The sequence below is a fragment of the Nycticebus coucang genome, chromosome 5 (genome assembly GCF_027406575.1).
Source record: "Nycticebus coucang isolate mNycCou1 chromosome 5, mNycCou1.pri, whole genome shotgun sequence".
Lineage (NCBI taxonomy): Eukaryota > Metazoa > Chordata > Mammalia > Primates > Lorisidae > Nycticebus > Nycticebus coucang.
This window is the reverse complement of record NC_069784.1, coordinates 101,137,742-101,154,095: the sequence shown is the minus strand read 5'-3', so window position 1 is coordinate 101,154,095 and position 16,354 is coordinate 101,137,742. Positions and strand designations below refer to the sequence as shown.

At 34.8% G+C, this 16,354-nt stretch overlaps 1 protein-coding gene across 3 annotated transcripts in view; it reads right to left on the bottom strand.

The window, feature by feature from the left end:
* Positions 1-16,354, bottom strand: part of NKAIN2 (sodium/potassium transporting ATPase interacting 2) — a 1,094,549-nt gene that overhangs the window by 607,175 nt on the left and 471,020 nt on the right. For 2 of the 3 annotated variants that reach the window (XR_008380247.1, XM_053592354.1), the window contains exon 2: positions 15,220-15,357. The exons of the other annotated variant lie outside the window; for it this stretch is intronic. Coding sequence is in view for 1 of the 2 variants with exons in the window: in XM_053592354.1 (XP_053448329.1) it covers positions 15,220-15,357 (138 nt within the window). In the remaining variant the exon portion in view is untranslated. The remainder of the gene's footprint in view (positions 1-15,219; positions 15,358-16,354) is intronic. 3 annotated transcript variants of the gene reach the window in all.

The following is a 16,354-nucleotide window of genomic DNA, read 5'->3' as shown; positions in this document are numbered from 1 at the left end:
CTGCATAAGTTACAAAATATCAAGTAGAAGTCTATGAATCAATTTCATTTTTGAATAAACCAAAAGTAGAAATGAAAGTAGTAAAAGTAGAATAGAACGATAGAAGAAAAGAATAGCATTACAAACAAATAAGGTAAAGTCCAGTGAGGAAAGGTTGGATTAACATCAGAACATTTATTAACCTAATACTGCCAAATTTTTTTTAATGTGTTATTATACTAATATATGTTCAAAGTCATGTAATAAAATACATTAGCCATTCTTATGAACTAAAGAAACTACTGAAATATGTCAATGATCATTTGCTAAGTACCAATAGCAATAATACAATAAACCTCAAAGTATTAATATTAAAGTCTTTTCGCTTAATTTCAGAAACTTAACTGAGATTATTGCTATTGCAATTTATACTTAACATTTTCTTGGAAAGTTTTGGGAATGCAATAGGAATATAAAATTAATACTATTGCTATTAGACATAAAGAGAAAAGTTTCTTTTTTAAAGATACAACCTATAAAAATAATACATGTGATAAAAATTACTATGTTAATTATAAAATTTGGACATGATAATATATTAAATGAGCATATTGTCTCCATTTTAATAATAAGCAATTAGCAAGGGAAATAGTTCTTTCATAATTGTTATAAATCCTATAAATTATGTAAAATTAACAGGAAAAGCACATCTATGTGATAAAATCTAAAAGTTTTACTGAAGATCAATATGAGTGAATAGAATATAATGGCCTATCATATTCTTAAATGAAGAGCCTTTACCTCACAAAGTATTTCTTTCCTAAAATTATTTTACTTAAAAAAAAAAAGCAGTAGCAAATGTAGCAAATGTAATCTCAATACATTTTTACTCTTAAATTGCATGCAATGATTTTAAGATTAACATTAAAGAATAAATGCTGGTGAATAGCAAAAGCATTTATAAATAAGTAAAATAGTGAGCAGACTTGCTTTACTTTCTATCAGAACATACAGAACCAGAACAGAATATAAAACCTTGGTAATCACTAATTAGGTAGTGACAAACAGATATAAAATAAATCAATATAACAAAAATAAAGATCTTACATGTAGAAAACCCTAAAGACTCTACCAAGAGAATCCTGGAATTGATAAACAAATTCAACAAAGCCTCAAGTTATAAAATCAATGTTCACAAATCAGTAACATTTCTGTATGCTAATAACAGTCAAGCTAAGAATCAAATAATAAACACACTACCATTCACAATAGTCACAAGGAATATACTTAATAGTACTTAATAATACTAATAATATACTTAATATACCTAGGAATATACTTAATAAAGGAAGTTAATGACTTTTAGGAGAACTACAAAACTATATGTAAAAACTACGTAAGATGATATTATCAGCAAACAGAGAAAGTGTAAACTCCTCTTTCCCAATTTGGATTCCCTTTTTTCATTTTTTGCCTGATGGTTCTGGCTAGGGCGTCTAATACTATGTTGATAGAAATGGTTACAGTGGTCACCCTTGTCTTGTCCAGTTCTTAGTGGGAATGCTTTCAATTTTTACCCATTAAATATGATGTTGGCTGTACGTCTGTCACATACAGCCTTTATAATTTTGAAGTGTACTTCCTCTATGCCTAGTCTAGTCTATTTGATTGTTTTATTATGATGAAAGAAATTGCAGATGACACATAAAAATGGAAGCACATTCCCTGCTCATGGCTTGGTAGAGTCAACATTGTTAAAATGTCCATGCTGCCCAAGGGAAATTACAGATTCAACACAATCCCCATCAAAATACCAGAATTATATTTTACAGATCTAGAAAAAAAAAATGATCCTAAGTTTCACTTGGAACCAGAAGAGAAGACCAAATAGCCATAGCAACATTAAGTAAAAGGAACAAATATAGAGGCATCGCATTACCTGACTTTCCATTATACTACAAGGCTATAGTAACCAAAACAACATGGTATATAAAAGCAGAGACACAGACAGATGGAACAGAATAGAGAACTCAGAAATAAAACCATCTACCTACAAATAACTGATCTTTGAGAAAACCAACAATATACACAGGGGAAAGGAAACCTTAATCAGTAAATGGTACTGGGAAAATTGGATAGCCACATGCAGAATGAAACAATAGCCCTGTTTCTTGCCTTATCAAATATTAATTCAAAATGGATTAATGACCTAAATATTAAGTCATGAAACCATAAAAATTCTAAGAGAAAATGTAGGAAAAGCTCTTGTAGACACCAGGCTAAGCAAAGAATTTATGACTAAGACCCTAAAGACAAAACAGCAACCACAAAAGTAAATAAATGGGACATGATTAAATTAAGCTTCTGCATAGCAATGAAAATAATCAACGAAGTGAATAGACAACCCACAGAATGGGAGAACATACGTGCAAACTAGATATCCAACAAAGGACTAATATCCAGAATCTGCAAAGGACTCAAGAAAATCTGCAAGAACAGAACAACCAACCCCATCAAAAGGTGGGCAAAAGACATGAAGAAAAGTATTTTGAAAGAAGATAGACAAATGGCCAGGAAACATGAAAAAATTCTCAGCATCACTAATCATCAGGGGGATGCAAATTAATGTAATAGCCCCTTACTCATATGAGAATGGCCATTGTCAAAAAATCAAAAGACAACAGATGCTGATGAGGATGCAGAGAGAAAGGAATGCTTATACACTTTTGGTGGGACTGCAATTTAGTACAAGCTCTCTTGAAAAAAGTATGAAGATTCCTCAAAGAATTAAATGTGGCCCGACCATTCAATCTAGGAATCCCACTGCTGCGTGTCTACACAAAGGAAGCAAAGTTATTTTATCAAAACAATACCTGTACTCAAAGGTTTATCACAGCATGATTCACAACTATAAGGATTAGGATTCAAAACCTAAGTGTCCTTCAATTCATGAGTGGATAAAGAAAACATAGTATATATACACTATGGAATACTTCTCAGTCTTAAAATGAAATAACATTATTTATAGCAAAGTGGCAGGAACTAGAATCCATTATCCTAAGTGAAGTATTTTAAGAATGGAAAGCCAAACACCATATGTTCTCATTAATAAGTAGGAACTAATAGGTGGGTACATATGGGCACAAAGTTATATAAAGGACATGAGAAACCAAGAAGGTGGGAAGTCAGGAGATTTGGTGGGAAATCAAAACTTCCTTATTTAGTACAATGAACACTATTCTAGCAAACCAAACCCTGACTGAAGCATTATACAAGATAAAAACTTGCCTATTGGGTACAATGAACATTATTCTGACACACCAAAATCCCTGGCTTAAGTATTATACAAGATATCTATGTAAGAAAAACATTTGTACCCCTTAATTAATATTTTGAAATAAAAAAGGAAAAAATAATTTTGGGCAGGTATTTATTAGATACTGCCTGAAATTGAAAAATGAAGAATTACAACCATACACAAACACTTTTAAGTGAACCCAGAAGAGCTGGGGAAGTGTATGGGCAGGGGATTTTATTTATTATCAGCCCAATTTTACTTTTGGTTTAAAAAATACATACAAAAATTATTTTAGTTTTAGAAAAGAATCTAATACATACATATCACAACATATCTTGTCTTCCAAATTCATTTTCAGAAATTATTAGATGATTTAAAAAGTGAATTTAGAATGCCTAAATGTAATTATTTATATGTATCACATTCTATAAATCTTTAGTTACAGTCTAACACCAGAATGAGATCACAAACTATTTTCTTGTAGAATAAATAGCCCACATTTCCCCAAGGATATGCATTCTTTTGAGAATAAATTGCATTCACAATGTTGCATTATTGCATTTATTTTAGGACTACAGGCTAAATCCATTAAACTTGTAATGATGGTTTTTTTCCCCCTTCCAGGCTTATGGAAAAAAGACTTATTTTCACAACTACTCTAAGTCATTAGAAGTGTTGTTAATTTACTACTATCACAAGTCTCCTCTTCTCTAATCTACATTGATTTTCTGTCTTGAACACGGAAAGCTTGCATTTGTAATGCTTTAGCTGAGTAAGTTTTCTTTTGGATATTTTTTTCTCCTAGAAAAATTGAATGAATTTGGCAAAACAACTACTGACCACAGATTAATAATTTTCTGCAATGACTTGAAGAAGTGCAAAAATTTGTAGAGAGGTGACGTAATTAGATCTAGAAGAGTATATGACCAGGAAAACAAACACAACACATGCTCCCCTATTCTTGCACCTGGAGATATTCTCCGCAGAGACCTGAGCGCTATAAACAAGTAAAGATGAAACCATCAGCACATAGCAAACTCCAGAAATTTGGTGAACAGTTTTCCACATCCACACAGAAATCAAGTATGTGACTTTTTGCTTTTGCAGCCCCTCTAAGATGCCTATATACACATATTTCCCAAATTGCCATATTTGTACACAGCAGTTCTTGGCTTTGTTTTTTGGTTGTCTTGTTTCCACATAGATCCCATGCCTTGCCCAGGATGGCATGGGGCTTCTTTTCTTTAGCAAAACACTGTTTTAGAAAGAGCAAAGTTAAGGAAGTCAACACAGGTGACGCTTTGTCAGAAACTGACTTTGGTTCACTGGGGAGAAGGAAGATGTTTGTTGATTTACAAATCAACACTGATCTTTTTTGTTAAAAAAAAAAAAAAAAAAAACAAAGAGAGAGAGTAAAAAAGAATTGGCCAAAATTGGTGAAAAGAAGTTCAGTGCCCAGCAGTAACCAGAAATTAATACTTTAGAACATGGACTAAAAGGAATATTTAATTCTTTTTCTCATTATTTTGGAAGAATGAATAGAGATATTATGACAATTGGATAGTTTAATATTCTAAGAACATAAGGAAGAAGAGTCATGATGACTGCTGCTTCTTTCTAACCATCACAGCCAACTTCATCAAACAGGCTTTAACTACATTATTTTAATTTCTTGCTTTTTCAGTTAAAAAAATAAAAACAAGAAATCAATAATAATATTTCCAATTCATTTGATTTTAGGATTATTTTAGTCTAAAATGATGTCATGAAAAAAATTCTTCATTAGATACAATAATATATGTATATATATGTGTGTGTGTGCATATTTTGGTGTTTCCTAGGTTATTATATTCACTATATATTTGGAGCATTTTTTAAATTCTTCTATCATTTATTTGAAACTCTTTTAAATGACAAATGTAGAAGGAGATAATTTGTATTTAACTAATATAAAATATATATTAAATATAAATTATGTTTAATGCATTTGTGTGTATGTATAATATGAATTATCATCATCAATATGCTGAATGATGTAGGAATAGAAAAAATACCATTCTAATTTACTGTTACTAGAGATTAAAGAAACCTGGTGATATTGGTCTCTTACAAGAATAAAATACCCATCACTAAAGATTTTCTGTCCTTAATTCTTGAGACATGAAGTCATTTTTCCACTAAATGTGGCACTAAAAACATAATCCAGTATGTAAAATGGCAGCCTCAGCTTGAAATCTAAATCCTTGAAATTGGAAATGCCATGATGAATTTAAAATTTGTCCACAACTTAACAAAATCCTTTTTCATGTATCAGATAGACTGTAGCTCTCAAAACTGTGTTCCTACCAGATGGTTCAGTTTGGTGGCGATGAGCATGGTTTGGCAGTCAGGAGCACATGGGACGACATCCTAGTCAGATAAGTTTGGACAAAACTTTTGTCCAATTGATGTGAGGTTTATAAGATTTGTCAAGAAACATATCTAGGAGTAATGGCCATGGAATTGGTAAACAAGAATGAATATGATTCTTATAAATATTAGAATGATTTCAGTATACTATATTCTCTGTTTTTATGAATTTTGAGTAATGTCATTTCAGCTCTTTTGAATTGATTTCTAGTTTATGGACTGAGTTTGTAAGGAAGGAGAAAAAGAGGGAGGGAAGAAAAGATTGGAGGGAGGTAAGAAATGGAAGAAGATAGGTATTTTTAAGTTTTGTACAGCAAAATTTTCTTTTGCAATATCATCAAGAAAGGCACTGGCCAGGTACAGTGGCTCATGCCTGTAATTCTAGCACTCTGGGAGGCCTAGGCAGGTGGATTATTTGAGCTCACAGGTTTGAGATCAGCCAAAGCAAGAGCAAGAACCCCCCTTCCATCTCTACTAAAAATAGAAAAATTGAAGCAAGAGGATCGCTTGAGCCCAAGGGTTGGATGCTACTATGAGCTATGAGGTCAGGGCACTCTACCCAGGGTGACAGCTTGAAACTCTGACTCAAAAAAAAAAAAAAAAGAAGAAAGAAAGAAAAAAAGAGAGAGAGAGGGAGGGAGGAAGGAAGGAATGAAGAAAGGAAGAGAGAAAGGGAAGAAGGGAGGAGATGGCAGCCAAGTAACATCTTCTGTGCAACTGGGCACAGTGAGATTGGAGAGAGAAGACTCCAGGCATCTCTGGCTGGTGGGATCTGCCCAGAAACTTCCCTTTGGTGACACAGGGAGTCAGTGAGAGACTTCTGGACTCCACGAGGAGGAGGACAGAAGTGCTGGGAAACTGGCAAGTGGTAGGTGCCTTTGTTCGGTGGGCGCTGCCTGCAGCTGTAACCATAGCAACAGAGAGACTGCAAGCAGGAAAAGCCTTAACTGTGTGCTGTTTTTGTTTTTTTGGACTTGGGCACTCAAGTGCCTTGGGAGATCTTGGGCCAGTGTGTGGACGACTTTGGGCATTGTCTGAGGCCCCAGACCGAGCTGCTGAGCGGGAAAGGAGCTAATATCGTTCAGCTGTGGGCCGCCCACACAACCACTGTGAGGGAGCTGCGGCTTTGGGTCGCAGCACAGAAATGCGCCGGGAGACCTTGGGCGAGTAATCTAGTGTCTGAGCTGTCCAAAGGTGGGGACTGAGACGCTAGGGAAGAGCAGGAGATATAAGTGTTTGGCAGATTATAGCCTTGGCCCTCAGGGGCATAGAGTGAGACCAGTTTTGGCGCACTGGATAAGCAGGCAGCCACGTCAGGAGAGATCCCAGTGATAAGTGCTTTCCTTAGAAAGCTTCTGCTTAGCCAAGGTTCACAAATTGGAATGTCTTTTAAGTGGGCCCAGGAGACATTTTTGTTCTGAGAGGTCTGAGAAATCAGCAGAGGCCTCCAGTCTCCATCTTGTACAGCTGTATCAGCATTGTGATTAACATCTCATACCTCAGAAGAGCACCTGTTGCCTGGACAATATTCAGCAAGATATATATACTGTTTTGGTTTTTTGGTTTTGGGGTTTTTGTTTTTGTTTCTTAATTTCAACATTTTTCCTCTAGATTTTTCTTTTTTCATTTTATTTCATTTTTTTCTCTTTCCCTTCTTCACTTTTCTAGTTTAAATATAATCTTCCATTTTTACCTTCTTTAACAATTAGAACTTCATTTTTGCTAGTGTTTCTGCCCCATTATTTTATTTTTTTCCCTCAATTATCCAATAAGGGTTTTTGTTTGTTTGTTTCAGTTTGATTTATAGTATTTTTGTCTTTCCTCTCTACCTGGTGGAGGTGGGTTACCATGTCTGATCAGGTTGGCAAAGAGCTGCTGACCTCAAGGGAACCACCCAATCCAGCACCCATAGAGGTTGGGGGTTTTTAAGGTTGGGTCAAAGTACCCTACTATACACCTATATTACTTCTGTCTCCTTCTTTCAGTTCCTCTCTTTTTTTTGTCAATATTTCCTTTTACTCACACCTCTCCTTTCTCCTTTTTTCCCTTTCTTTTTAAAATCTTTTTTCCCTTCTTGCTCTTCATTTTTCTCATCCTTCTGGTCCTGTACCAAAAGGGCTCATTAATACCTTAGGCCACAGGCACAGTAACTTAAAGAGCAAGAAGAAGTGAAAGGAAAATTAAGGCAAGGAAACAGATACAAGAAAACAATCATGAAGAAGAATCAGCAGAAAAATCCTGGCAACATGAAATACCAGTCCAGGGCAACCCCCTCAAGGGACTGTGAGGTAGCTACTGCAGAGGATTCCACCTATAAAGAAATGTTAGAAATGACAGAAGGGGAATTTAAAATACAGATGATGAAAACAATAAAGGAAATTATTGAGAAAGTGGAAAACAACCAAAAAACAATGAAGGACGTTGCTGAGAAAGTGGAAAATAACCAAAAGGAAATCCAAACAGAATCAAATAAGAGATGAATGCTATGAAGAATACAGAAAGGATATAGCAGAGCTGAAGGAACTGAAGCAGTCAATTAGGGAACTTAAAGATGCAATAGAAAATATCAACAACAGATTAGATCATGCAGAAGAATCTCAGAGGCAGAGGATAAAGCTCTTGAGATAACTCAGATAGTTAAAGAAGCAGAAAAGAAGAGAGAGAAAGAAGAATGTTCACTGACAGAATTATGGGAGTTTATGAAGCATTCAAACATATGAGTTATAGGTATCCCAGAAGGGGAAGAAGAATGCCCTAGAGGAATGGAAGCCATTCTAGAAAATATTATAAATGAAAATTTCCCAAATATCACCAAAGAATCTGACACACTCCTATCAGAGGGATATCGGTCCTCTGGTCACCTCAACTCAAACAGAGCTTCTCCAAGACACATTGTGATGTACCTATCTAAAGTCATGACAAAATATTCCACCTATAAAGATCTTGTAAGCTTCCAGGAGTAAGCACCAACTGACCTACAGAGGCAAATCCATCAGGGTGACCGTGGACGTCTCTAATGAAAATTTTCAAGGCAGAAGACAAGGTCATTTACCTTTCTACTTAAACAGAACAATTTTCAGCCCAGAATTCTATATTTCACTAAGCTAAGCTTTAAAATTGATGGAGAAATCAAATCTTTTACTGATATGCAAACACCAAGGAAATTTGCCACAACACCACCAGCTCTACAGGAAATATTTCAACCTGTTGTACACACTGACCATCACAATGGACCTTCAGCAAAGTAAACACCCAGAAATTAAAGGACAGAACCTAGCTTCTACAATGATGCAAAAGACAAAACTAAGCAATGGACTTTCACAAAATAAGATGAATAGAATGCTACCACTCTCATCAATTATCTCAATAAATGTTAACGGCTTGAATTCCCCTACTGAAGAGGCATAGATTGGCTAATTGGATTAAAAAACACAAGCTATCGATTTACTGTCTGCAAGAAACACACCTCACATCAAAAGACAACTTAAAACTCAGAGTTAAGGATTGGAAGTCAATTTTTCAGGCAAACGGAATTCAGAAGAAAAGACGGGTTGCAATCTTATTTTCAATCTGATTTTCAGATACATGTGGATTTAAAGCAACTAAAACAACAAAAAGACAATGATGGTCACTTCATATTGGTCAAGGGAAAAATACAACAAGAAGACATTTCAATTCTAAATATTTATGCACCCAACTTTAATGCTCTCAGATTCTTGAAACAGACCTTACTTAGTCTGATCAATATCCTATGACGCCACCATAACAGGGGACTTTAAACACTCCTCTTACAGAGCTGGACAGATCCTCTAAACAGAAATTAAACAAAGATATAAGAGATTTAAATGAGCCCCTAGAACTGTGCTTGATAGACATATATAGAACACTCCATCCCAAAGATAAAGAATATACATTCTTCTCATCGTCCCATGGAATATTCTCCAAAATTGATCATATCCTAGGACACAAAACAAACCTCAACAGAATCAAGGGCCAACGAATGCGAAGGGAGGGGGGAGGTTAGGGTGGAGGGAGGGTAATGGGTGGGGCCACACCTACAGTGCATCTTAGAATGGGTACAGGAGAAACTTACTAAACGCAGAATACAAATGTCTATGTACAATAACTAAGAAAATGCCATGAAGGCTACATTGAACAGTTTGATGAGAATATTTCAGATTGTATATGAAACCAGCACATTGTACCCCTTGATTGCACTAATGATTTAACAATTAAAAAAAAAAAACGAATCAAAACAATTGAAATTTTACCTTATATCTTCTGAGACCACAAGGCACTAAAAGTGGAACTCAACTCCAACAAAAACATTTAACCCCACACAAAGGCATGGAAGTTAAACAACCTAATGCTGAATGACAGCTGGGTACAGGAAGAAATAAAAAAGGAAATCATTAACTTTCTTGAGTATAACAACAATGAAGACACAAGTTACCAAAGCCTGTGGGATACAGCAAAAGCAGCCCTGAGAGGAAAATGTATTGCTTTAGAAGTCTACATTCAAAAAACAAAGAGAGCGCATCAACAAACTCAGAAGCTATCTTATGGAATTGGAAAAAGAAAAAAAAATCTAAGTCTAAACCCAGCAGAAGAAAAGAAATATACAAAAATTATCAACAAAATCCTAGCTAATAGATTACAGCTTATCATCAAAAAAGTCATTGATCATGATCAACTAGGTTTCATCCAGGGATGCAAGGCTATTTTAATATACATAAATTCATAAACGTTATTCACTATATCAACAGAAGCAAAAACAAAGCCCATATGATCCTCTCAATTGATGCAGAAAAAGCATTTGATAAAATCCAGCATCATTTTCTAATTAGAACACTGAAGAGTTTAGGCATAGGTGGCACATTTCTTAAACTGATTGAAGCTATCTATGACGACCCACAGCTAACATTTTACTGAATGGAGTAAAACTGAAAGCTTTTCCTCTTAGAACTGGAACCAGACAAGGTTGTCCTCTGTCACCATTACTATTCAACATAGTGCTGGAAGTTCTAGCCAATACAATTAGGCAAGACAAGAAACTAAAGGGAATTCAAATGGGAGCAGAGGAGGTCAAACTCTCCCTCTTTGCTGACAATATGATTTTATACTCAGAGAACCACAAAGACTCAAGTACAAGACTCCTGGAAGTCATCAAAAAAAAATACAGTAATGTCTCCGGATATAAAATCAATGTCCAAAAACAGTTGCCTTTGACTTCAGTTGAAAGAATGTCCACATGACTTTTTTGGGAGGGGATGGTATGGACTAAATAGAATAAAACGTCTCATAAATAATTTGAAACTCTTCAAAACCAGAAACATCCGTAGATTAAATTTTAGGGAACACGTCTTCTGTTTTAGTAAAATTAGCTGACTAAGGATGATGAAGTCTCATCTTTCCAAAATAGTATTTAAATTTTATAATATTCAGAGCAATTGAAAATATCACAAAGTAAAGGGAAGTTAATTTTAATAAGAGATATCTAACAAATATCAAATTGAAATTTTATGATATTTAAAGTATAAATGTCTTTATTCAATGATCCATAAGTATAAATTGTTCAAATAAACATTAAGACTCCAGTGAGAATAATAAGCAAAGAACATCTAAAGGCAATCCTCCCAAATGCAAATAAAAATGCAAAATGATTATATAAGAAGTGCAACTCACTAAGATAAGAAATGTAATTCAAAATAAAAATTACTTTTTTCCTCCTTTCAAATTAATTAGAACAGATCATACACAGGTTTAGCAAGAGTTCAGTAAAATAGACTTGCTACACACTGGTAAGAGCATAGTTCAGTAAAATACTTTGGAATAGGCAATTGTCAATTATACGCTGAGTCTTAAAAGTATTTGATTATATCTAGATATTTCTTCCAAGGAATTACTCCCAAATGAAGATGAGGATAATTTTTATGGAGATGATTATAAGAAGTTATTTATGATAGAAAAACATGGAAATAACATAATATAAAATATTAATATAAAGTGTTAAATGCTAGAAGTCATACTAATATTAAAACTGATATAACATTAAATAAAAAATTAAGACATATTTGAATACATAGTGTAATCAGACGTTTCATTTGCATATACATAAAGTATGCACAAATGTTAAAAAGTTTTCAGTCATGAAATTATAAAAGTGCTTACTTTTATATTAAATTGTTTCATAACATAAAAGTATAAATGGAAATATCAAAAATCACAAAGGCCTACATTTTTAAAGAAGAGAAAACAATAAATTTTATTGTTAACATCTAAGTTTCCAGTCCATAGGCAACCTGTGGAAATTTCTTGACTGCAACAATACATTAATGTCAGTTTCAGCTTGCTCCAGAACAGTCATTTTCCTTAGAAGCCCAAATTCTTCATTACCAGAATCTGTCATCTATGAGTCCATTTAAGTTTTAATTATAAATCGTATTGTCATTTTTAGGCAAATAGAATTCTTAATTCCATTTTTTTTTTTTTTTTGGCAACTTCCCTATTATCCAGACTCCATATTTGGCCTTCAACCATCATGACACCATGACCATTAGATTCCATAGTATAATTAATTCATCAGAAATATATATAGTTGAATCTTGAAGAATATAGGTTTGCACTACAAGAGTCCACTAATATCTGAATACTTTCTGCCTCTGCTACTCCTGACACAGCAAGACTAAGTTCTCCTTTCTCCTCCCCCTCAGCCTGCTGAACGTGAACACGAGGATGACGACCTTCACTGCAATCACTTCCACTTAATGAATAGTATCTTTTCCTTTCCTTGGGATTCTTTTTACGATTTTCTTTTCTGTAGCTCACTTTATTCTACGAATGAGTTATATAATCTATATAGCATATAAAATACGTGTTAATCCACTACGTATGTTATTAATAAGGCTTCTGTTCGACACGAGGCTATTAGTGGTTACATTGGGGGGGAGTCAAAAGTAATGTGGGCCAACTATAGTCTGTTGCACAGAAATTATACAGAAATAGATCTCTAGAACACAAATTGGTGCTAGAGCTGAGTGATACTATAACCCAAACCTAAAACACACAGCAGTGGTTTTGAAGTAAAGTGACAAGTCAAGCCAGGAAGGGCAACAAGAGGGCTGAGTGAAGAAAGGAAGCGCTGCAAGGAAATTGTTCTGGAGGGCTGGAGAAAAGAAGGCTCAGGTAATTACTGTCAGAACAATTAGATTGGCCATTGTCTGCACACTTGGGAAGACAGCAGATACAACCGTGAACTTGTGAGTCTGGCTAAAGGGATTTCCAAGCAAGCATTTGACACGCTATTTGTCATCTTTTAGTCACAGACAGCATGGCATCTGAGGAGAGAGACGAGCTAAAGGAAGACTTTCAAGTGGGATTTAGAGAATACATTTACAACCAAGGACTTGCTGAGCTAGAAAACACGTTTCTCATTTACCTCATTTCCAGCTGGTAAAAGAATCTCAAAGATCATATCTCAAGGAATTAAACCAAACTCAGAGTGCTGCCTATAGGTTAAGTTCAATCCAAAGTGTAGTTTTATGATACATTATTAAGATCTCAGAATGATTTCAAAGTGTGTCTAAGAGTCTCAGTGAGGCAAACATTTTAAGAATCTCACAAGTATTATCCCCCCACCATCCTAACTTTTATACGATGCCAAAAAAGTGCCTTGTATCAAAAGGATTTGTGGCAGTATCTTTTTTTCAAAGGGTTGAGATTATAATTTGACACATAGAAATCCCACAAAATATTTTTAAGTATTGTAGCATCTTGGAATAAAAGGAACAGCAATAGTTCCACCAATGCCTGGAACACTTTGCTGTATTTTAAATTTCTTTTCTACCTATTGCTATACTATACAGTTTAGTATTATATGCAAATATAATAATAAGATAAAATATTATAGCTAATTTTTATTGAGTGCTTTCTAAACACCAAACATTGTGTTAAAGGATATTTTGTGAACATCTCATTTATTTTTCAAATCTAACTTTTGTGTTTTTAAATGGCTAAAACATTTTGATTCACATCTAGATTTTTATTCCAAGAACTTCATCAGAAATGTTGATAAGATATGTATGTGATATTCAATGCAGCGCTGTTTATAAGAGGAAAATCATGAAAGGGAACTCAGTGTCTAAGGAAAGAGTAAAGGGAAATTAAGAATTTTTCATATAATGGCAATGCATCAATTAACTTCATTATGACTTAATAGAATTATTACTTTCATTTTAAAGTAAGAAAACTAAAGATCAGTGAGGTGAAGATGTGCAAAGTCACACAGAATTTGGTACATCCAAGATTTCAATCCTGGTCTTGTGACTTCGGAGGACCCACTCCCAACTATTGTATGGTCCTTCTGATACTGGATCAAATTACAATTCATAGGAAGAAACTGACAATACTGTCAGACCTCGTGGACTGAAAAACATCCTGCAACAGAACAGAAGACATCCCACTTTTTAGAACATCTGGATGGCTACCTAGCCTCAGGGTGACTGGCGGAGGGTCTGGCCTACACACAGAGGCCAGGACTTGGGCTTCTCACTCCTCCTTAGCCCACAGCAGAATCTTTGGCTCCACCTGCCACCACACTGCCTGTCCTGCTACCAGTGAGCTTTATCTAGGTTCCAGATGACTGAGAGAACAGGACAGAGGAGGGCACTTTTTATGAGAAGGAAGCTTTCATAAAACCTAAGAAGGCCTGCTGGTTTGTGCTGAACAAGGCAAAGCTTTTGCTGCACTATTTTATAGATGAGCTTTACCACAAACTTGCTTTATAATTTTAAATAAATGCACATAGACTTTTCCTTTGTCAAAAAATAGAAGGAATAGAAAAAATGATAAAACTAAAAAAAAAAACACTACATTAATGAAGAGCGGTAGCTGAGATCTGAGGCATGTACAAAAGTAAAAAAAAAGCCTAAGTTATGGTTCCCATAGCAACTGCCACATAGTTGGATTTCACTTTTATGTTAAGTTTAACTTGAGTGGGAATGCAAAATGCTTTCTCTGAGCCAAAAACAGAATTGTGGGGAACACAGAGACAAGGGCACAGAATATTCAAGCTTTCAAGTATGTGAAGTATTAGCCCTAATGTGTATCAATATTTTCCTATCAATAGTATATGTTTATTTGTATTGACTTGAAATTATTGGTATTCAGTTTATAAAATATAAATTACTTGAAATGAGAAAAATATTGCCATTAAAATAATATTAAATCAGAGACTATGACTTTATCATTTAGAAAGTATAGGAGTACAGTTCTGCTTAAGATAAGAGAATACTTGCTGAAAGTATAATTTATGAAAAAAATCTGATTACATTCATTATCAAGTGCTTTAAACTTGACATTTTTAACTCCTGTTGATGTAATCTAAAACTGTGAAAATAAACAAATAGGACTTGAGAGAGGGTATACATTATCTTTAAGATTGGGCATACATATAATCTTTCAAGACATTTATAGTTTACACATCTTTCTCTGTTTCAATAAGATTTTTTTAAAAAGGCAGGAAGGGTACTTACTCCTGTTATGTAACGAGGTCTATATTGAATAGTTCCAAATAAACCAAGAATGACGATAATAATATGTACAAAATTTGCCAGGATAGGTGCCCACTGATATCCAAGGAAATCAAATATTTGTCTCTCCAGCACACAAACCTAGAATAGCAAACAGGATGGATAGATCAGCACATGGGAGAAACAGCACAATGGTGAGAGAAAAAAAGGATCACATTGATGTTACAATTAGCAATTACAACTGTGTTGCCATATCTGGCATTTGTCTTTAACAGAGAAAATGACTTTTTCAGGTGTATTTCAAATGAAGGCTACAGAAGCTGTGGATCCATAAGCTGCTACAATCTTTTCAGGGATCATTTTGTGGAGGGATCAAGGAGTGTACACAGAATGTGACCTGTGCAGTCATAGGATAAATTACATTGTCGTGTGCACTGTGAAACAATTGAAGTCATCACCCAGCAAGTTAGAGAAGTCAACAAGAAGAGTTCCTTGTTAGGATCTGCTCTAACTGTGTTACATAAGTTGGGGACAGAACAAAGGAAGTTTGCTGCAGAGGCCAAGGAATTCCAGCAAAAGTTCTAGCAAGCACTCTTTAGCAAGAAACCTAAATTCTGGATATAGATCTTCCACTAACAGCTTTAGTGACCTGCTGAAGCCGTTTACCTTCTCTATGTGTTTCACTTTTCATTTGTAAAATGCAGGACTTTGGCTAGGCATATAAAGTTCTATCTTTAATGGTGTTGGGTTTTTCACCTACAGTAATTAGGCGAAAAAAAAAGCTCTAAAAGAAAATGAGAAGAATGGAAAATAAAAACAAAAATAAAGCAAGACACTCAAGCAACTTCAACTATGCTACCTTTACCCATGCTCACAACTTCCTAATTAAGGGATATGTCAGAATCTCAGTGGTGAGAGCCAAAAAACAAAACCAACCAAACAACAACAGAGATTGGCGGCAGTCCAGAGGCACCACGTGATACTGAAAAGTGAAATCTAGAGATGTGGCAGGTCTCTCATGGGGCCTAACCAGGCTACGCAGCCTGTGGTCTCCAGGCTTCCTGCCCGCCCTCAGGTGGAATGATGATAAACTGACCAGAGAAACCATTGTAACAGGACCTGCTGTTCCATACCAAGA